This window comes from Orcinus orca, chromosome 11 (assembly GCF_937001465.1).
Source record: "Orcinus orca chromosome 11, mOrcOrc1.1, whole genome shotgun sequence".
In the NCBI taxonomy this organism is placed as follows: Eukaryota; Metazoa; Chordata; class Mammalia; order Artiodactyla; family Delphinidae; genus Orcinus; species Orcinus orca.
The window spans coordinates 92,254,326-92,275,398 of record NC_064569.1 but is presented as its reverse complement, the minus strand read 5'-3'; the positions used below and the strand labels follow the sequence as shown (position 1 = coordinate 92,275,398).

General features: G+C 56.2%; 1 protein-coding gene across 2 annotated transcripts; it reads left to right on the top strand.

Moving 5' to 3' along the window:
* The first annotated feature begins 5,456 nt into the window (after positions 1 to 5,456).
* RAC2 (Rac family small GTPase 2) lies at positions 5,457 to 20,790 on the top strand. Of its 2 annotated transcripts, none has more exons than XM_004279446.3 (7): positions 5,457 to 5,632; positions 7,767 to 7,838; positions 14,659 to 14,776; positions 15,487 to 15,549; positions 15,885 to 16,044; positions 19,265 to 19,397; positions 20,026 to 20,790. In XM_004279446.3, exons 1-6 carry the CDS (start codon positions 5,598 to 5,600, stop codon positions 19,393 to 19,395), a joined length of 579 nt encoding a protein of 192 aa, XP_004279494.1. In that variant the 5' UTR covers positions 5,457 to 5,597; the 3' UTR covers positions 19,396 to 19,397; positions 20,026 to 20,790. The 2 variants fall into 2 exon arrangements, with proteins under 2 accessions (XP_004279494.1, XP_033260885.1); XM_033404994.2 differs by lacking the exon at positions 20,026 to 20,790 and adding an exon at positions 16,387 to 16,390 and having other exon boundaries at positions 5,460 to 5,632; positions 19,265 to 19,325.
* The last annotated feature ends 283 nt before the right edge of the window (positions 20,791 to 21,073 follow it).

The window sequence follows — 21,073 nt, the reverse complement described above, 5'->3', positions numbered from 1 at the left end:
ATATAAGCAACAAACAGAAAATGCAATTTTAAAAAGTTTTAGTTACGATGACACTGAAAGTAATAAGGTATCAATGAATAAATCTAATGAAAAAAAGTGCATGACCTTTCTGGGGGAAATTATAAAACTTTATTGAAAGCTGTAAAGAAGAAATATGACATGTTCATGGGTAGGAAGATTGAATGTTACAAAGATGTCAATTCTCCCCCAAATTCCTCTATACATTGAATAAAATTCTAATCAAAATCCTGACATAGTTTATCTTGGAACTTGACAAGCTGATTCTAAAATTTCTATGAAAGAGCAAATGGTCAGTGACAATTATAACAATCTTGAAAAAGTTCAAGAGAGGAGAATTTGCCCTGCTGGATATAAAGACCTGACATAGAATTTCCGTAATTAAAGCAGTGTGATGCTGACTCCAGGGTGGACAAATAGACCAAGAACGGACTCACACACATACAGACATACTTGCCATGAGACAGCCTGGCTGCAGCTCACTGGGGACAAGGCAGGCAGCTCTCCTCAATAAATGGTGCTGGAACTGGTCATGGAGGTGACGAAATGAAATCCTTAATCTCACGAAAATTGAAGAAATCCTATCTTACCACACACTAAAATCCATCCCAAGTGTGTAAGGACCTGAATATGGGAAACGAAAGTTTAGAAGTTTTAGAAGAAAATGCGGTAGAACGTCTTTATGAAATTGGGAGTAGGGAAGGACTTTGTAAGCGAGACTCACTCCACAAGCACAAGTCTCTAGGGAAGAAATTTCAATTAGACCACATCCAAGTAAAAATCTGTGCATTAAAAGTCACAGTTGATTAAAAGACATCCCAAAGACTGGAAAAAAAAAGATTTGTAATGCATATAGCAAATTTAGGTTTGAAAATCAGAATACACAGGGACTTCCCTGGTGGCACAGTGGTTAAGAATCTGCCTGCCAATGCAGGGGACATGGGTTTGATCCCTGGTCCGGGAAGATCCCACAGGCTGCAGAACTACAAAGCCCGTGCACCACAACTACTGAGCCTGCACTCTAGAGACTGCGAGCCACAATTACTGAGCCCGCATGCCACAACTACTGGAGCCCGCGTGCCTAGAGCCCGTGCTCTGCAACAAGAGAAGCCACTGCAATGAGAAGCCCACACACCGCAACAAAGAGTAGCCCCTGCTCGCTGCAACTAGAGAAAGCCTGCGCGCAGCAGCGAAGACCCAATGCAGCCAAAAATAAATAAAGAGAAGCAATGGGATAATACATTAAAGAAAAAAAAAGAAAATCAGAATATACAAAGAACTTCTCCAAATAAGTATCAGAAAGTAGAGAAACGGACAAGAGATACGAAAAGATAATTTATGGAACAGGAAACACCAGCGTCCAATAAACACATGCAAAGATGCACAACATCACCAGAAACAATTTAAATTAAAACTGCAGTGAGATGCCAATTCACACCCATAGGTTGGCAAAAAGTATAAAGTCTTACAAGGCCAAATGTGGCCGAAGGTGTGTACCATGAGGACCCCTGAAAAATGTCTTCTCACTGTGTATTAGGGTGAAAGATGTAGGTGCCCTACAGCTCTGCTGTCCCGCTTCTGGAGAAACCTTACCCACCAGCTCCAGGAGTCCACAAATACCCACAGCAGGACTGGCTGTAAAGCAAACACTGCAAGCCTCATGCATATGCATTAACAGGAGATCGGATAAGTGCATTTTGATATAATCATATCAGGTAGTGTTACACACAAGCAGAGATAACTGAACTGGGGCTATAGGTTAAACATTTACCAGCACACCGCTGGGTGGAGGTTGTACTTCGGGAACCCTAAGGCCTGTGGTGGGGAGGTGACTGATCTGAGCAGCCCCTGGGTAAGTCCTAGGACCTCTGTGGGCACAATCGAGGGGGTGGATTGGGCTGAAAATGAGGAAGGGTTTTCTAACAGGCCCGGCTGCCCAAGGGTGAAAAAGGCTCTCTCCTAAGGGAATGACTTCCCCATCACTGGAGGTATGTGAACAGGGCTGCTTAGTGGGCAGTGAACCAAGCAATGGATACCAGAAGTGCAGAGGCGGGGTTGGATGAAGATGGTCTTTATGACCCCTCTACGCACGCCCAGGGGCCCCGTGCTTCTGTGATTCAGTGAGTTTGCAAAGTGTGGTTAAAAGAGGACTGACTGAATGAATAACCAAAGTGTGACACATCCCTGGATGGAACGCTGCTCACTCATGAAAGGGGATGGACCACGGCTCATGCAACAGCACACGGATGGATCTCAGAAACATACGGCGTGAAAGAAACCTTGTGCCAGAGGCCGAATACCGTGATTCCATTTATGCGAAATGCTAGAAAATGCAAAGGAATCTGTAATGACAGAAAGCAGCTCAGAGCTTCCATGTGAGGGTGCAGGGGGTGGGGACACGGACTGCGCAGGGGTGCGAGGAAACCTTCCACGGAAATGAGAATGTTCTCTGATGTTTGGCATCTTGACTGGTGGAGATTTCATGGGTGGATGTATCTCTGAAAATGAATGGAATTGTACACTTTAAATGGATTCATTTATTATACGCAAACTATGTCTCAATATAGATACTTAAAAACAAAAAAGAAAAAGAAAAGGTGAAGAGGCCTGGACAGGAGGCTGGGGCTGCTGCATCTTGGCCTTGGTCTCATGCACAAGAGTCTCAGTTTCCCCATCTGTAAAATGAGAGTATTGGACAAGGAGACCTACGTTCACTTCCAGTGTAGTGGTTACAAGTGTGCCGCGTCATCTGGGGCAGATTCATGAACTTCTCTGGGCCCCGGTTTTCTCATCTGTAAAGCGGGGGAACAATAGAGCCACCACCAGCCTGGGCTTAGAGCAGTGGTCGCTGTGCTGGAAGCACGCAGAGACTGCCACTGCCCTTCTAGCCTCGCAGACACCTGGTGGCTGTGGTCCAGGCTGCCTCACTCCCTATCTTGTTCCCCTGCCAACCCTGGCCTATCCTCACAGCCCCAGAGCCACCGGCAGATCGGGGCCATCTCAAGGTCCCTGAGTCACTCTCATTACAGGTCACAAGTTCTTCAGGGGCAACTTCTTGTCTTCCTTGTTTTGTATCCACAGCAGTACCAAGCCCGGAGCCAGGTATTCAAGTGGTGTATAATGGGTGCACGTGGAATGAAGGAGGGAGTTGAGTGGACCTAATTTCGGAAGAATTTTGCTTGGGTTGTCCTGGAGAAGCGGCTTTCTCAGGATGGAGGGCAGGTGCAATTGTAGTGCTGTCATGGCCATGTATGGTTGAGAAGGTTGTTTACTGCACAAGGAAGCTCCACCCCCAGGGACAAACGGGGGATAAAACCCAGTACATATAGCTCTTTCCGAGTCACGTGACCATACTCATTGGCTGTGTCTTCCCAAAGAGGTGCATTATTCTTTTTTCTTTTCTTTTCTTCTTCTTTGTTTGTTTGTTTTTTTTTTTTTGCGGTATGCGGGCCCCTCACTGTTGTGGCCTCTCCCGTTGCGGAGCACAGGCTCCGGACGTACAGGCTCAGCGGCCATGGCTCACGGGCCCAGCCGCTTCGCGGCACATGGGATCTTCCCAGACCGGGGCATGAACCTGCGTCCCCTGCATCGGCAGGCGGACTCTCAACCACTGCGCCACCAGGGAAGCCCTCTTTTCTTCTTTTTTAAATAAACATTTTATTTTGGAATAATTTTAGACGTACAGAAAAATTGCAAGGAAAGTAAGAGAATTCACCATATCCTTCACCCAGTTTCCCCTTACGTTCACAGCATTTACATAACCACAGTGCATTTGTCCAAACTAAGACATTAACCTTGGTACAATAGTATTATCTAATTTCAGATTTGTCTTGTATTTTACTACTTTTTCCATTAATTTATTTTTCTTGTTCCAGGATCCAATCCGGGATCCCACATTGCACTTAGTACGTTGTTCTTTTTAGATTAACACAGAGGTTTTCCTATGGGATCGGGATTGCAGCGGTTGGGAAAAGAATGTGGATTTGGGGGAGCAGTCAGGACAAAGTCCTTAGGTGGCCTGTGAGGTGCCCAGGCTGGGTCATGGGGGGACGCTTGGCCTTCCTGACCCCGGCTGGGCGCCGTGAAGTGCTTTCCACTGTCTCGGCTCAGCCCATGCAAAGCACAGAGCGAAGACGTCGAAGTCGGTTGGCAGGTTTTACTCATTGGCTGGCCAAGTTTCTGGAGCCGGTCCTTGGGGAGGTAGCATTTCCCTTTCGGCAGAAGCTGTCTTTGGGAACCCTGTAACTTGTGTGGAAGGTCTGGGAAGGTTCAGATCCAGGTGCTGGAGTGATGGGGGTGGGGTGGGGGGGAGGTGGGGGGCATAGAGTGGGAGTGGCGCTGGCTGCCCAGCACTGGGTGCTCCAAATTCTCTGGCTGGTTTCCCGGTTTGACCTGAGTGACCCACCTGGGGTGGGTGACGAGTGGCTTTGCCCATCCCCTCCTGCCCCTTGTCCCTGCAGCCGGAGGGGTGCTGGGCACGGGGAGCGGTGGCAGAGAAGAGTGAACGTGAAGCCCGCTGCGGAGATCCACTGCTGCTCCGATCCCGAGGCCCCTCGAGGCTGAGGGGCGCACTCGCCCTCCCCACCCACGGCAGATCTCAGGCTTTGTCCCCCAGACAGCAGCGGGGGTGACAGAAGAGTTTGGAGTCACCTGGCCCTGGGTTTGAGTTCAGGCTGGGTGATCCTAGTGAACCAACTGGCTTCTAAGACCTTCTGTCTCAGCATCGTTCAAACGGGCCACGGCTCCTGAGCCAGCGTGCCCGGTCCCCCAGGGCTGCCTCCAGCACCGGGCCTGGCTGGCGTGGGGCACTGCCCATCACTTCCCTTGACGTTTCCCCTTCTCTGTCAGCTGATCCCCACCTCCCTTCCTGCCCCATCATATCCCCCCCATATCTCTCCCATCGTTTCGCACTCAGGGGGTCCCACAATGGCCCCCGCTTAGGGAGCATCCGTGTCTTCCCCTCTGGAGAGCCCTGTCTCTGACACTAGCTTTCAAGTGCCACCTCGAAGGCCCTGGCTCGCCCTCTGTGTAACTCTGAGGTCCCCTCCCTGTCAATCCTCCGTGGCCCCATCACTTCCTGCCTTGTTTTATGGACACCTGTGATGAAGCCGTATCTTCCTGCTCACATTCTAGACTCACCAGTACCCGATCCTGTGCCTGGCACACAGTAGGTGCTCATTAAATGCTTATTGACCAGAACCGAGGTGAACTACATTCTTAGGAGCCTCAGGTTCTTGGAGAACAGCTCTGGCCCTGTCCGTGGAAGTGAGTCTCCAGCCCAGAGGGTCCCCAGGTCTCCTACTGGTGTCCCGGAGCAGGGATGCCTGGCAGGGGTCCAGCCCAGCCCCTGAGGGCCACCCCACCCTTGAGCCATTCGGCCAGACCGCAGGCTCCGCCTCCTGCAAACGGCCGTGGGGGCAGCAGCTTGGGTAAGTTCCCCTTCCGCTTCCTCCTGCCTCCTGTCCCGCCGCTGCTGCTCCTTGCTCAGGGCACCTCTCCAGCTCTCCATACCCCTGTGTCTGCAGAAGCGCTCCGGGCCCTGAGCTGTCAGCACCACCGCCCTCCAGGCCTCGGACACGATGCAGGCCATAAAGTGTGTGGTGGTGGGAGATGGGTAGGTACCCGGTTGGACTTGCTGACAGCTCCGTCCCGGGGTAGCCCTGGCCCCCCCCCCGCCGCCCTGGCGCCCCTGGGGAAGCCCCCTGCCCTGCAGATGGAGGGGTCCCTGGGAGGCCGCCGGAGGAACGGCTCCCTTCTTCTCCCAGGGCCCAGAGGGAACCCCAGGGGTGGGCTGAGGACAGCTCCACTCTGTCTGCCCACCTCACCCCGGAAGCTGCCTTGGTGGAGAGTACAGGACTAGGGTTGGGGGTTCCTGGGGCCTCTCGCCTGCACCCTGAGAGCTGAGGCTGGTCTCCCATGGGCCCTCAGGCTTCGATTCTGTGGATGCCGGCTCGGGGTGGGGGGAGGTGGGTCCCCAGGCTGACCTGGGCTCTAGTCATTGGCTTGCGCTGCTGTGTGGCCTTGGGCAAGTCACAGCGCCTCTCAGAACCTCACCTTGGCCATCTGGAAAGAGGCCCATGCCCGCAGGGTTGATGTGGGGCCCCTTGCGATATTTTGACTGGTTGTCCTGCACGTAAGTGTGTTTGGTGAAGCCGGCCTGGGGAACTTGGGAGCTTGCGCGGGGGCTGTGGGTGAGGAGCAGAGCGGGGAGGGGCGTGAGAGACAGAGCTGCGGGAGGAGGAGGAAGGGGGAGGGGCGTGAGAGACAGAGCTGCGGGAGGAGGAGGAAGGGGGAGGGGCGTGACTGGGGGCCAGGGTGGGCCAGGCTGAGACCAGGCGACTTCTCAGCTGTTACATCTCAGCGACCTCCGGTTGTCATGTCCCGCTATGGGCCTCAGTTTCCTCATCTGTAAAGTGACAGCTTTGATGTGCCCGTCTCTCGTGCCTGCCAGCAGCGCTGTCTTAGGGTCCAGCCTGCAGGTACCGCCTGGGGTTTTCTGTAGGTCCAACCCCGACACGTTCCCGCTGGTCTGGCTGGGCAGGCCTCTTATCCAACCCTCCCATCCTACTGAGGGGCAGCCTGAGGCCTTAAGAGACTCGATTTTCCTGGCCTGGGGTGGGCTGGTTTATCAGGCAGCCCTCCGCTGATGCACGTTATCTGCCTGCCTGTCCAGCCCTGTTCACTTCTGCTTTATATCTGATCTGAGGAGGGGAGGGCGGAAGCCAAGGGCAATGTTCTAGTCACTTAGAGTTACCTTGTTGGCAGGCCCGGGGCAGGGGGTGGGGAGAAGGGTGCAGCCGGTCTCCTCTGAGCAGGAAGTGACGAAACCAAGTTGGGCAGGGGAAGGCCCAGGGCTATCTGTGCCCCCTGCCCCCTCCCAGCTCAGCAGACTGAGGGCGAAGACTGCACGAGTAATGGCGATCACTACTAACTTAGTACTTACTATGTGCAGGCCCTGGGCCTAGTCACACTCCTCTGTTTTATCCTCCCACCAACCCTAATATTAGGCCCATTTTACAGTTGGGAAAACTGAAGCTCAAAGAAGTTGTCATTTGCCCAAGACCTCATGGGATTTGGAATCCTGGTCTCTCTGATTCCTAAACTCCATGCTCTTACAGCCATGGTGAGGTGGGAGGGAAAGAGGAGGGTCAGGCTTTCCCCAGTATTTGCTGCTGCTACGCTGTGCCAGGACTGTGCTCAGTTCTTTTACCGGCTTCGTCTAATTTACCTCTCGGTCCATCCTATGAGATGAACTCATCTTATCCCTATTCTTATCCCTATTTTCTGGATGGGGAAACTGAGGCATAGGGAGGTTAAGTGACTTGCCTAAGATCATGCTACCCCTAGGCAGGTGATGAAGCTGGGATCTGGATCCCAGGGGAGTGATGGCAGAGCTCTGGGCAGGTACCAGGGGCCTCCTGGGGACCCCCTGCTCTTAACCCTCTGTCTCACATCCTTGTCACCTGGGGAAGCCTGTTACAATACAAATTCCCAGATCCAGCCCACACCCCTGATTCAGAATCTCTGGGGTAGGACCTTGAAGTCTGTCCTTTAACAAACACCCCAGATGACTCTTAGGTGTGAGAACGCTGATACAGGGATTCTCAGACGGGGACACTGATGCCCAGAGGGGTGGGCCTGGGTCTTCTCTGAGGGCTGGGCTAGGGGACTGGGCAGGTGCTGAGAAACCTCCCTGAGTGTCGGGCAGGGCCCATGACCACTGTCCTCTCGAACTTCCTGTCTTGCAGAGCCGTGGGCAAGACGTGCCTGCTTATCAGCTACACCACCAACGCCTTCCCGGGAGAGTACATCCCCACCGTGTGAGTTCTGTGCGTGGGCGGGGCGCTCGGAGGCTGGGGAGACACGCATCACCAAGCCCACCGCCTTTTCAGGCACATCCTGTGAGCCTGAAAGTCAGCCTCCAGCCAGTCTCTGCCTGCCAGAGCTGCCCACTGGTTCAGCCGGGGAGGCAGCAACCAGTGCCGGGATGAGTGCTGAGGGCTCCCAGAGGGGAGAGAGGCTGCCGCGGGGTGGGGAGGTGCAGAAGGTGTGCCAGGGAGCAGGTGGCCTTCCAGCAGGGAGATGCGGAGGGCTGGCATGAGCAAAAGCAGGGTAGAAGAGGGGCTGGGGCGAGTCGTGGAGGGCCTCGACACCGGGAGATCAGAGACATCAGGGCCCAGTGTGTGCCAGGGGAGAGGGCAGTGCCACCTGGAGGCCTGCCCTTTTGTTGGATGTGGTGGCAGGGCTGTCACCTGATGCACAGGTATGTAGGAGTATGTGGGGTGAATGGGAAGCATTGGCCCCCTCTCACCGATGCTCGGTGGCCCCATCCCTCTCAGGACAGCCCCCCAACTCCATAGCACAGCATCCAAGGCTCTGTGTGGCCTTCTCCCACCTTCCTTTCTGGCTTCATAGCCCAGTACTTTGCTTCTTGTCCCGTCTGCTTCCCGCCCCTGGTCAACAAGCACTCCCTGGGCATTTCCACCTCAGGGCCTTTGCTCCAGCTGCTCCCTCTTCCTGGACTGCTTTTCCTTCCCACGTCCACATGTCTAAGACCTCCAGGCCAGCTCCAGTGTCTGCTCCCCCAGGAAGCCTTTCTGATCTAGCCTGAAAGTGTCTCTCACTCCCCAGAGAGATTTTGTCTGATCTTTCCCATGATCACGAGCCTACGGAGGGCAGGGGGCCTCGTCCAGTCCTTTCTGGGTCTCCCCGTTGTCTTAGGAGAGTGTCTTACGCATAGTGCAGTCTACACATTGCCTTAGACACGATATATCTGTTTTGAGTCGACCTGAATTGAACCTCATGGAGAGGCCCTAGGAGGATGGATCACTGCTACCATCTATCAAGGGCCTACTGTGTCCTGGTCCCCGGACGAAATGTCGCACATGTGTGATCTCATTCGATGCTCATGGGAGGAGGTGGCTATTATTCTAGCCCCAGCGTGCCTGCGGGGGAAACTGAGGCTCACAGCAGCTAAGAGGCCTGTCCCCCAGGGTCACCAGGTGGGCTGGGCTCCCTCTACTGATATGTCTCCCTGGGACACTGGCCCTGGCTCCAGTTGCCTCAGGGACCCCAGCCCGGGCAGGAGGATGGCAGCGAGGAGAGGGCAGAGAAACCTGGGTAGGAAGCCTGGAAAACTGATCTCTGCCCCGGTTCATTTCACAACTCCCGCTATGGCGCCAGTGCCCCTCTCCTCGTCGGCCCTTACCTGCTCGCTCACCACCAATCACCATTTGGTGCTGAGGGAGGGCTGGCTCTAGCCTTCTGGTGCTGAGGGAGGGCTGGCTCTAGCCCTGAGCGGGAAGGCAGGTGCAGAATCGGGGAGGGCAGCTCCTGCAGAAGGCCAGTCTCACCAGGACGGTGCTGGCGCTACCTGTGTCCTGTCTGCCTGTTGCAGCTGGGCTGGAGGGCGCACTTGCTCAAAGACCTTAGACCAATCGCTTCCCCTCGGTGAGCCTCAGTTTTCCCTTTCTTTAAGAGGAGGGGCAGGGCTGGGACATGCCAAGCTCATTGCCCCGGGGCCTTCCCCGTGCAGGGAGATGGGAGGCAGCGAGTTCTCTGGTGCAAGATGGTGGGACCAGCAGAGGCCGAGGTAGGGCCAATTGCGCTCAGCAGCCCGGAGAGACTGGCCCCTGGTGGCCCCGAGTGGATTCGGTTGTCCTGGACAACCTTGTGGAAGGACAGACAGAATGGACCAGACAAGCTTTACCTTCCCAGGACTCTGAGGGGTTGGGTCAGAGAGCAGGGCCGGCTCCTGGGTGAGCCGTCTAGGCAGGCACACACTCGGGTGGTCCTGCACTTGGTTTAATGCTCAGATGCCCCATCCTGAAATTCTTAATGTTTGAACGAGGGTCCCTGCATTTTCATTTTGTGCTGGACCTGCCAGGTGTGTAGCCAGGCCTGCATCCCACCGTCTTTGTCTTCCATATGGAGTTACTCGGCTCTGGACAAGCCCCAGAGGGGCTCCTGCTACAGTGCTCGCACCCCTGTGACAGGGAGGGGAAAATAAGCCACCCTGAGCCCTTGACAGTGGAGGGTGGGGACAGCCGGGGAGAGCAGAGTTGGGCAAAACAGGTAGCCTGAGATCTCTGGCACAGAGACAGAGGTCAAGAGAGCTCTGGGGCTGGGGGTGGTAGGGTTTGCTGGGGCCGGAGGCAGGTGCCAGTGGACCAGATCAGATAAGCGAGAGAGCTGAGCTGAACTTGCTGCCTGTGGGTTGGGGGATAAGAGCTCAGGGTCAAAGCCCTGTCTCACAGATGGGGAGACCGAAGCCTGCTCTGTGGATGGCCCTGTGCTGGGGGTTGGGGATACAAAGACAAGGCAGGAAGACCCTGCTCTCAGGTACCTGTGACCTAGGGGTTCTCCCCTTTCCCCTCTGCTTTTGATCATTCTCAAACGGAAGCCCAGGTGAGCTTTCAAAAGCGAAAATTAGATGGAGCCTAAATTCCTCCCTTAAAACCCACCTCTTACTCCATTCTGGTCCTCGGGGACCAGACACGCCAGCCTCCCCCAGGCTTCTGCACTCACCACTTCCATCACTCAGTTCCCGGCCGAGGTATCCCCTCCCTGACACACTGTCTAAAGCAGCCCCTCCCTCCGCCCAGGCCCCCTCCATCTCTCCACCCTGCTTGACATTCTTCGCAGCCCTTCCCCATCTGCCTTCTCCTGCTGGGATGGAAGCTCCATTAGGACAGGGCCCTGGTCTGTCTAGTTCACTAGACCAGGGGTCCCCAACCTCTGGGCCACGGCCTGTTAGGAACCCGGCAGCACAGTAGGAGGTGAGCGAGCGAAGCTCCCATCGCTCCCATTGCTCGCATTACCGCCTGGACCAGCACCCCCCCTCCCCCCTTCCCCTCCCCCGCCCCGCCCCTGCCTCGCACATTCCGTGGAAAAATTGTCTTCCATGAAAGAAGACATGGTGCCAAAAAGTTTGGGGACCGCGGCACTAGAGCAGCTTCTAGAACAGAAATGAGCACGTGGCTGGTGCTCTGTAGTGACAGGGCCAGCCTGGCAGGCAGGGAGGGCATGTTCCAGCCTGTCCTGAGAAGGTGCTGGAACTCAGCCACCAGCAGGGGGCTCAGCTCTGTGGGGGCTTGTCTCTGGGAAGGAAGAACACAGGTGGTTAATTTAGGTCGGAGGGGCCAGTACTTGGTTTTCACCTTCCTTTGTAAACTGGCAAATCCAGCCCAGATTCCCATGGACAGGATGACGTGCAGCCTCCCTAGTGGACGTACCAAGCTTTCCGGCCTGGCCTCGCACCTCCCCCTCGCCCCATGCTCTTGCCACCGAGCGAGTTATTCCCTCACTGTGTCCTGCTGGCTCAAGCCTCCCCACTGCTCATACACGCCCTCTGTCCCCTTGCATCCCACCTGGGACACCTCTCCGCTCCCCCATCTCCTCCAACCACCCACCTCTCTCACCGGTGGCTCCGTCTCCCAGCTTCCCCTCTGACCCTTCTCCAAGACTTTTCCACCCAGTGGCCAAGAGGGCCTTTTCCAAATGCAAAGCTGATCATGTAACCCCTGCCTGGTGAAGCCCCTCGCTGGCTCCCCGTTGCCTGGAGGACCACGCCCCGAATCCAGCAGTGGTCCATGCCCCACCTGACCTATCAATCCTCCCTGGTCCCCAGGTCACAGCCATGCATGCCCTGTGGTCTCTGTGTTCTGTGAGTCCACCTTCTTTCCCCTGGAAGCTTGGGTAGTGGTCAGGTGATGCCCGGCGCTGAGCGCCCTTTCACCTGCCCCCCATACCCCTCCTCCACTGCAGCCCTGGGGGTGCAGAAAGAAGCCACACAGACTCTGGGTGAAAGCACTCCAGCTGTGTGACCATGGGCAGGTCACTCTCGGGCTTTGACTCAGTTTTCTGCTGTAGAAAAGGGGCACCATGGTAGAATCCACTTCCTGGGCTCACTGAAACGAGCTAAGTATGAAGGGCCTGGAACAGCACTTGGCACCCCTAGGTGCCCAGCCAGCGTGAGCTCCCTGCCCTCTCCACGGCTCCCAGTCAGCCCCCAGACCCCAGCTCAAACTCCGCTGAGTCTCCAGCCATGAAGTCGCAGTGATGCTTACGCCATGAGCTTTTCTGAATTGGGTAACAGGATCTAGTTCTGGCTCTGCCCCCAACTGACTGCGAGATCTTGGGCAAGTCCCTTCCTGTCTGTGAGCCTCAGTTTCCTCATCTGGTAAATGGGAGTGAGGGTTGGCCGCAGTGGTGGTCTAAGGCTCCTCTGGTCCTGGCTCCCTGCGGGTCTCTGAAGTAGGGGACCCCGGGGGCTGTGGATCATTTTGTCCCTGCAGTGATCCCTCAGGGTCTGGCAGCTGGTCCTCTGTGGGGGGCCGGTGACATTGAAGGATGAGACTGTTCAGCTCCTCGGCATCTCCCCATGAGGTGGCTTGGATATCCTCTGTCCCTGGATCTTCCTAATGGCCCCACGAGATAGGGCTTTCTTCACAAGGAAGAAAGTGAGGCTCGGAGAAGCTGGGTTACTCACCCAGGGTCACACAACCAGGACAAGGCTTCACAAGGAACTTACTCTTCCCTCCCACCTCTGGGTGGCTATCCCCGGGCGAATCAACCCTCCTGCAGTGCATCTGTCCACTCTCTCGCTCACAAATGAGTGTACAGAGGGAGCCAGGTTCAAATCCCGGCTCCTATGCTTGTGAGCTGGCTGGCCTTGGAAGAGTTATTTGACCTCTTGGGGTCTCGGTTTCCTCAACTAATGGCAAGAACTTGAGGTTCTTTTATCTTGGGTCACTTGGGACTTCAAGACCTAATGTATGAAGGTCTCTAACCCTCTGACCAGCCCCGGAGCAGGTGTTTGGTGCTGCTACAAGTCCCAGGAACCAGCTCTTTCCCCGTTGCCACGGCCCCTGAGACCCTGGAGTTGGCTCAGAGAAGACAGATGCCTTTGGCTCAAGGAATCTTGGGGGTTTTTTGGTGTCAGAATTTCAGACTGGACAGTAAAGGAAAGAGTGTCCCTGCATCCTAAGCTCATCCCAAAGGAGTGTTTCTGGCAGAAGCCAAAGAAAGCATGGACACTTCTTTCCCCATCATGCCCAGCGATGTCTCCCTGAACAGTGCCTTCCGCCTGAAATCCCACTATGGTATGGGTGGTACCAAGAGTAGGTCCACAGGGCACCTACTACGTGCCAAGTGCGACGCTGGCCTTGGTGCAGTGAGGAACAAGCCAGGCTTGATGTCTGCTGTTTGGGTGCTAAGTTCACCACAGATTACTGAGTTGGGACGGGGTGGGGGCCCCGACCTGGCTGGGGCTCGCGAAAGGCTTCCTGGAGGTGACCTTGAAATGGGACTGGAGGGAGGATGAGTAAGAGTCAGCCCAGCACCAGGAAAGAAGAAGAGTGGGGAGCCAGGGGAGGGACGTTTGCAGGAACTTTCCAGGCAGGAGGGAGCAGGGCCATCTGCGGAACTTAAGGCTGGACAAGCATGGGGTGTTAAACATGTCAGGTTACCCACTTTTTTTGGGGGGCGGTTGCCTGTCACAGGACAGATGTCTTTGGAGTTGCTCTGAAGCATTACGGCTTTTGCAGCCTGTCACTGAGCCGTATTCTGGGAGGGCTTCGTGGAGGGGGTGGCATCCCAAGGGCTTCAGTTCAGTTTGGTTTAACTCTGTTCCACCTACACTCACTAGGTGCCAGTCCTGAGTCTTCAGAGATGAAATTGACATGGGCCCCACCCTCATGGAGCCCACAACCCATGGCGGGACAGAGACACACTAAAACCAGTTCATAGTCAAGGCAAAGCAGTTGCCTGAGAGAGGGGACGACAAGCTCTTTCCAGGTCGGGGACAGGGAGGGAGGTGTCTGGGACGTTTCCCCACAGTGCGAGCTTGTGCGATTGCCCTGGAGGCCTCTCTGGTGTTGGCAGGGAGATTTTAGCCTCTGCCCCACCCTATTCCTTCAACATGTGCCTTACCAGTGTGTGCCAGTGGCATTTCCTGAAATCTCCAGTAACTGTTTTTGGTGTGCACTAGGGGTGGGCTGGAAGGCCAGGGAATTAACACCCAAGGACTTCCCTCTGCCAGTGGGAGATGGAGAAGGTGGTTAAATACCCCAGCTCCCTGCCTCCTCAGGGGGATGCCCTGAGCTCAGTGGCCCCAGCCAGACGGAGCCCCAGTTCTCGCGCAGTAACAGCTCAACAGCTGCTGTCCCTTCCCCTCGGATGCCTGGAGTCACTTCCCAAATAAACCACTGGTGCCACTCCCTCATCTCGGGGTTTGCTTCTGGGGGGACCCAACCTAAGATGGGAATGAACACTCATTCAGCAAATATTGGGTGACCAGCCGCAGCGTCCAGCCTAGGAGGTGGGTAACGTTTATTCTGATCATGCCTTGGAGAGAATGTTATGCACCCTTGAAAAATCGTCTCTCCAAAGGGTAGGTAAGGGCAGAAAAACAGTAGAGACAATGTTTTCCTCTCTATGCTTACCTGCGTTTAAAATTTCTTATGTAATAGATCAGTATTTAAGAAAAATAAAAAATAAAACCCAACTGCATAGAGCTTTGTGACTTTGGTCCTGTTGTAGCCCCTCTCTGGGTCTTGGCCTCTGCCATGGAACCATGGACTGCAAGTCCCTAGACTCTGGGGCTGGAGACTGGCCCTTCTATCTTACCTGTTCCCACAGGTTCGACAACTATTCAGCCAACGTGATGGTGGACAGCAAGCCCGTGAACCTGGGGCTGTGGGACACGGCAGGGCAGGAGGACTACGACCGCCTCCGGCCGCTCTCCTACCCGCAGACGGTATGCTGCCCAGCCCTCCTCGTGGTCCTGGGCTTTGCAGCCCTGTTGCCTCTGCCTGCTGAACCCTGACCCTCCCCTTAAGGCCCAGCTCGAGGAGTCCCCGCCCTCCATCAGGCCCCTGTCATTACCGTGCCCTCTGTCTTCCCAGCCCCTCTGCCTCTTGGGCTGCCGCACCACCTGGTTCTCAGTGGGCGGGGCAGGCAGGCTCTGGACCAATGGGAGCTCAGGATGGCCGGCTCTGGGGGTGCTAGGGGAGGGGAGGAGTGATGGGGGCACATCTGCAGGTGGCTGTGTGGCTGCTGGGCTCTGTCTCCAGGGTGGCAAGGAAAGCGCTGGGGCTGGTGAGCAGACGGGGGGTGGGGGGTAGGTAGTGAGTGCCTGGTGAGGAGCATGGATTCTGGAGTTGCAGATGGCAAATGCTTTAATCCTGTAAGCCTAACTTTCCCCGTCTGTGGAATGGGGTAGCAGCAGCGCCGCTACAGTGTTGTGTGAAGATTAACCACTTAGTGCAGGCTCGGGCCGTTAGGAAGTGTTGGATAAACAAGCAGCAGCCTGGGGTAGAGGTGGGAAGGGAATCCCTACTCTGCCGGGTCCTAAGCGCCCAGCATCCCCTGGGCGCTCCAGCCCTCAGTGGCTGCCCAGGTGTGGGAGAGCCCAGGTGGGATGCCTCCAGGCCTCCCCTCACGAGTAACCCTTGTCTGACCTCCCAGGACGTCTTCCTCATCTGCTTCTCCCTCGTCAGCCCAGCCTCCTATGAGAATGTCCGGGCCAAGGTGAGCGGGATGGAGCGGGGGTCTTGGGGGGATGGGGCAGGTGACCCTGAGGGAGGGGAGCACGGGAGGGAGGGACCGCTGACTTTGGCCTGCCTCTGGGGCAGCAGAGGATGTGGGCAGAGAGGGTCCCTAGTGCCACCCAGGGCTGGCGGGGGGGACTGGGGGTGAGACTCAGAGGGCGTCTCAGAGGGGGCTGTGATAGTTAGCTTTACTCTCGAACCTGTCCTCTCTCCTCCCCACACACCCTCATGACTCCTTATTATCTCCTCCCGACTTGGTGCCCCTCTTCTCCCCCTACCCCCTGCACAACCTCCTGCCCCCACCCACCGGCCCAGTGGTTCCCGGAGGTGCGGCATCACTGCCCCAGCACGCCCATCATCCTGGTGGGCACCAAGCTGGACTTGCGGGACGACAAGGACACCATCGAGAAGCTGAAGGAGAAGAAGCTGGCGCCCATTACTTACCCGCAGGGCCTGGCGCTGGCCAAGGAGATCGGTACAGGGCTTGGGCTCAGACCGGGGAGCTGGGTGCAGGGGGATTGGAAACATAGCTTCCAGGGCCAGGCTGTGCGATTCCGCCCTGGGTGTGCCGTGTACTAGCTGTGTGACCCTGGACGAGTCACTTAGCCTCTCTGGGCCTGTGTTTCCTCCTCCGTGAACCATGGCAACGGTAGTAGCGCTGGGTGGTTGGGAGGATTAAATGAATTCACGCCCGTGAGCTCCTAGAGCAGCACTGCACGTGGGAAGCACTTTGTGTTAATTGCTATTATAGTATTAGTATAATCCATAAACAGACATTGAAATAAGTGCATTTGGACAGACAGAAGCGGGGATGGAGGGGGGTGTGCTGTGGTTTCTCAGAGGACGAGCAGCCAAGTCAGGCTTGGGTTTTCCGGGAAGGCTTCCTGGAGGTGGTGCTTCTGCTTGGGTTTGAAGGGTGACGTCTTTCCCTCTGCATCCTTCTCACCCCCCATTCCTCACCCTCCTGGCTTCTCAGCCCAGCTCCTCTTTGCCTCCCGGCCACTGGGCCAGAGAAGTGACTTCTCAGGGTCACGCAGCTGGTAGGTGGCAGAACCAGGATTTGAACACAGGACCACAAACCGATGGCTTGGGGGCCTCCTCGTGGTGGCTCAGGGCTGCCTGCACCAGGGAGGTGATGACCGATGGGTCTGGCCTCTTCCGTGGCGTCCAGGTCTGCTGTCCTTTGCCTGAGGACAGGGTACTTGCCCAAGAGCCTGAGACCACCAGTGGGGTTTGGCCACTATGAGAAGTGGCCCAGCTGCCCAGGGTGCTCTGCGTCACCACAGGGTCCGGCAGACCCAGGGTTTGGCCCCTGAACTGGTGGGGCCTGCTGCAACCCATCCCTCCCTCAGCCCTACCACTCTTCCTTCCGCCGGAACTGGGAGGGCCCTGGGGACTCACATCTCTTCACAGGAAGAGAAACCACAGCCGTCACCCCCTCCTTCATGTGACTAGCCCAGTGACATGGCTGTCTTTCCCAGGGGCCTCTGCTGCCACTTAAACCCTGGGTCCTTTGTCCCATCCTAGGGGCTCTGGCTCTCAGGCCCTCTGGTCTTTCCTCACGAATATTGGGGATTGCACCCCTGCCTTCTCTTCTTTCTGAACAGCCTGTCCCCCCAGGACTCCTTCCACCCAAGACAGTGACTCTCCAGCCTGTGTCCAACCCCGTCCTTCTTAAAGCACAAGCTTTCGGATGAGATGGGGCCTGGAAGTCTGGATTCTGGTCCTGGCAATGACTGTCTGTGTGACTTTGGGCCAGTGGCTCCCCCTCTCTGGACCTCAGTTTCCCCATCCGTACTAGCCAGCCTATACACTCCCTAAAGTTCCTTTCTCCTTCATGAGGAGATGAGTTGGGGTTCCTGCCTTGGCCTCTAGCCAATCCTCTTGGAGCCAATACCAGCTGGGGGTGGCCAGGGGCAGTGACTAATGACTCTGAACTTGCCTCGGACAAGCCCAGGCCAAGGGGGAGACCTGGGGGGCCTGCAGGCTAATGAAGACAGCAGCTGCCTCTGCCCCCCAGTCCAGGGTGGCGAGTTGCGGGGCAGCTCTGATCCCAGCTGCTAATCACAGGATTGAGTGCTTCCTGGGTGCCGGGCCTGTGCATTCTCCTGCTTCATCGTCATAGCAGCTATGAAGGAGGGACTCTCATCATCCCACTTTACAGAGGAGGAAAACTGAGGCTCAGGGAGAAGTCACTAGCTCGAGGCCACCCAGCCGGGATGCGCCACGGCCGAGACTCGAATCCGGGCTGCGTGGCTCCCCCAGTCATGATCAGGGCGGTCTGCTGCCCCCACAGGTGGGCGACTGGGGAGCAGAGAGGGGGGACAGGCTGAGGTCCTGGAGTGGCCAGGCCTCTAGTCAGGACCCTTTCTCTAGACACCACTGATCCAGGAAGCAGGAGGGTGGCAGGTGCCAGGGAGGACGCAGCTGGAGGGCGTGGAAGAAAGAAGTGGACACTGGCTACGGTCCCTTGCAGGGAGACAGTGGCCAAATGCCCAGCGACACCCTTCTGGGCACAGAGGGTTATGGTGACGAGACTCCCAGACCCAACTCGGGGTGCTCCGTACCTGCCAGCCGAGCCCTGGGACCACTGCCTGTGCTCCCTGGTGGGACAATGCTCCCACGTGCAAGGGAGACATCCAGCGTGTGACTCAGGACAAGTGACATCCTCTCTGAGCCTTGGTTTCCTTGTCCTTGCCCCACACTTTCTTTCCCTCGTCCCTGGGCTGCCCCTCCTGAGATCTTGGCTCCCCTCTCGCAGCTGTGTGTCTCTGGCCCCGGGGCATCCCCTCTCTGGGCCTGATTCCTCACCTGGGAAGCGGGGACTCACAGGATTTCTTCACAGAGTTGTCAGAAGCGCCCAGCTCAGTGCCTGGCAGGGAGCAGTGCTGATCAGTGTTGGTCTGCTTCTTCCCCCCACGGAAGAGCAAAGTTCCCCCTTCCTGCCCCTCTCCTTCTCTGTTTTCAGTTGCTCACTTCAGGGAGACTGCTTGGGTTGTAATGGACACAGGAGCTCTCACAGGTTCCTTCCAGAACGTCACAGAACACTGCCCCTGGGAGTGGGGCTCAGCCTACCTTCCTCACTGTCTGTGCCCCGTGCTCCAGCCCTGAGTGGTCACGTGGGAGAAGGCTGGTCCCCTCATGGGGGAATGGGTGCTCCCCAGTTCCCATTCCTCTTGCTGAGGGCCCCCAGCTGCCCCTGGCGGAGGGGAAATGTCTAGTGTGTGACTTTGGATAAGTGACTTTTCTGAGCCTCAGTTTTCTCAACTGTAAAGTGGGGAGATGCGAAGGACTGGTTAGATGAAATTTGGAATGTCCTAGTGAGCGGGCCACGGGTTCCTCAGGCCTCCCGGGGGAAGACGGAGGCAGGCATGTGGGAATTTTCTAGAAGAAAGTGAGGCGCCGAGAAATTTGGTCACCGTAGCTTGAGCCCCTTTCTTGCCAGGAAGGTATCCTTCCTTAAAGGGCTTTTGTGTCCAAGAAAGACACAGACCTGCTCTCGTGGGGGGGGGGGGGTCTTAACCTCTCCCTCTGAGTGAAACTCCCCCTTTCCGACATGAGGCACAGAGGGGTAAATGCCCTGCTCTGAGTGACACAGCCCAGGTGGCCGCCACAGCCAGTGCAGTTGCGTGGCTTGGGACGGGGTTTTGCCCAGCCCTGACCTAGGCCTCTACCCTCTTGCTGCCCTAACCTAGACTCAGTGAAATACCTGGAGTGCTCAGCCCTCACCCAGAGAGGCCTGAAAACCGTCTTTGACGAGGCGATCCGGGCTGTCCTGTGCCCCCAGCCCACGCGGCCACAGAAGCGGCCCTGCAGCATCCTCTAGGGGTAAGAGCCCCTCCCTCCCCTCCCCACGCCCCCCGCCGCCACACACACAGCAGGCTCTGGCTGGGAGGGAGGCGTCCAGCCACTGTTCGGTGGCCCTAGGTTTCATCGGGAGTGGCATTTAGGCTGGGACAGAAGAGGGACCATCAAAGGGGCTTCAGGTTGCCCATTTACCTGAGCCGGTCCTGCTCTGTGAGCCCAGTTCCCAGAAGGAAGGTTCAAAGTGTCAGAAAATGCCAGGCGTGGTGTCACTGAGCTGAGGCAAGGCGTGGTGTCACTGAGCTGCCCCTCTGCCGTCCCTGCAGCAGGGTGGGGAGGGTCACGGCAGAAAGATACCTCAGCCCCTACCCCTTGGAAGAGGCCGCTTGAGCTGGGGAGACCTGACACCCACATATAGGGGTGGAGGTAGGACAGACTGAGTTATGAGGCTACTGGGGCAGAAGAGGGATGGGTAGGGGTTGGAGGCACCCACAAGGCTTCCAGGATGGGTGGGACAAGAAGGACGGAGAGGACTTGGCCAATCTTGAGCAAAAGCTGGGAGCTGGAATGAGCCGTGAGCCAGGAGAGCCAGGAGCGGGCTGTGGATTCTGTTTGGCCCCAAATTCTCACCCACTGCCTGTCTCCTTTCCAGGACACACCCAGCCCTCCCAGCCAGATGGTTCTGACCCTCCAGGGCCCCCACCCAAAGCCCCAGGACATCCCCGCTGGCCATGCTGCCCCCTTCCTGTGGCGTTTCTTAGCAAGATGGCTGCAGAGCTTGGCTCATCATCTTCTCTGTGCTGGAGTCCCCCCCGGGGAAGAGTGTGAATTTGTAGGTGCTGCGTCCCCATCCCCTCATGCTCCTGCCTTCCCAGGGGCCAGAGGGGAGCCCCAGGACCGATAAGCCACCCCTGTGTTGCTGTGGTCAGATGCCCCACGTGGCACCATCTACCTGTTTACTCCTCCCTCCCAAAGCCTGAATCCCCTCTGGAAACTTCGGGCCAGATGGTTGCCGGCCACCACTTATATACCTTCAGGGACGGGTCTCTTGCTCTCCCGTGAGGCAGTCTACTCCAATACTGATGGTCTTGCTTGTCTGAGGTTCTCCTACTGAAGCTAAATTAAGTGTCTGAGAAGTTTGCTCTTCTGGTCTTAGTGCTCCTTTTGGGGACAATACAAAACTTTCAGATTTTCTAAATCTCTGTGGGCACCTGCCCAGCCAATCAAAAGGCTGGGTCCTGCTGACTCCTGCCACCTCTCAAGTCTTTCTGCTCCACTCACAGGATCCTGAGCTGCATTTACCTGTGACAGTCTTAAAACTTGCAGACCCTGCCAGTCAGGATTTCTGTCATTGCAACTAGGAACCCAATTCAACCTGCTTAAGCAGAAAATAAATTTACTGATTCAAGTTTGGAAATATCATGACTTCAGGTGCAGCTTGATCAAGGGGACTCAAATGATGTCATCAGAGCTCACTTTCCTGTACCTTCTGATGTCTGATTCATTCTTAGGCAGGTGACTCTCAAGGGCTTCATCCTTCCCGTTTCAAGTTCAGCAAAAAAGAGCAAGTGTCTGCCCCCAGCAAAGTTCTAATTAAGGTTTACTCTGATTGGACCAGCTCAGGTCTTTTCAACCAATCACATTTGTCAGGAGAATGCTGGGTTCTGATTGGTCAAGCCTGGACTACATGCCACACTAGA

Coding starts and splice junctions, on each gene's coding strand:
- RAC2 (XM_004279446.3), top strand. CDS start 5,598: ATGCAGGCCATAAAGTGTGTGGTGGTGGGAGATGG. Junction 5,633..7,766: donor TGTGTGGTGGTGGGAGATGG/GTAGGTACCCGG, acceptor CCTGTCTTGCAG/AGCCGTGGGCAAGACGTGCC. Junction 7,839..14,658: donor GGAGAGTACATCCCCACCGT/GTGAGTTCTGTG, acceptor CTGTTCCCACAG/GTTCGACAACTATTCAGCCA.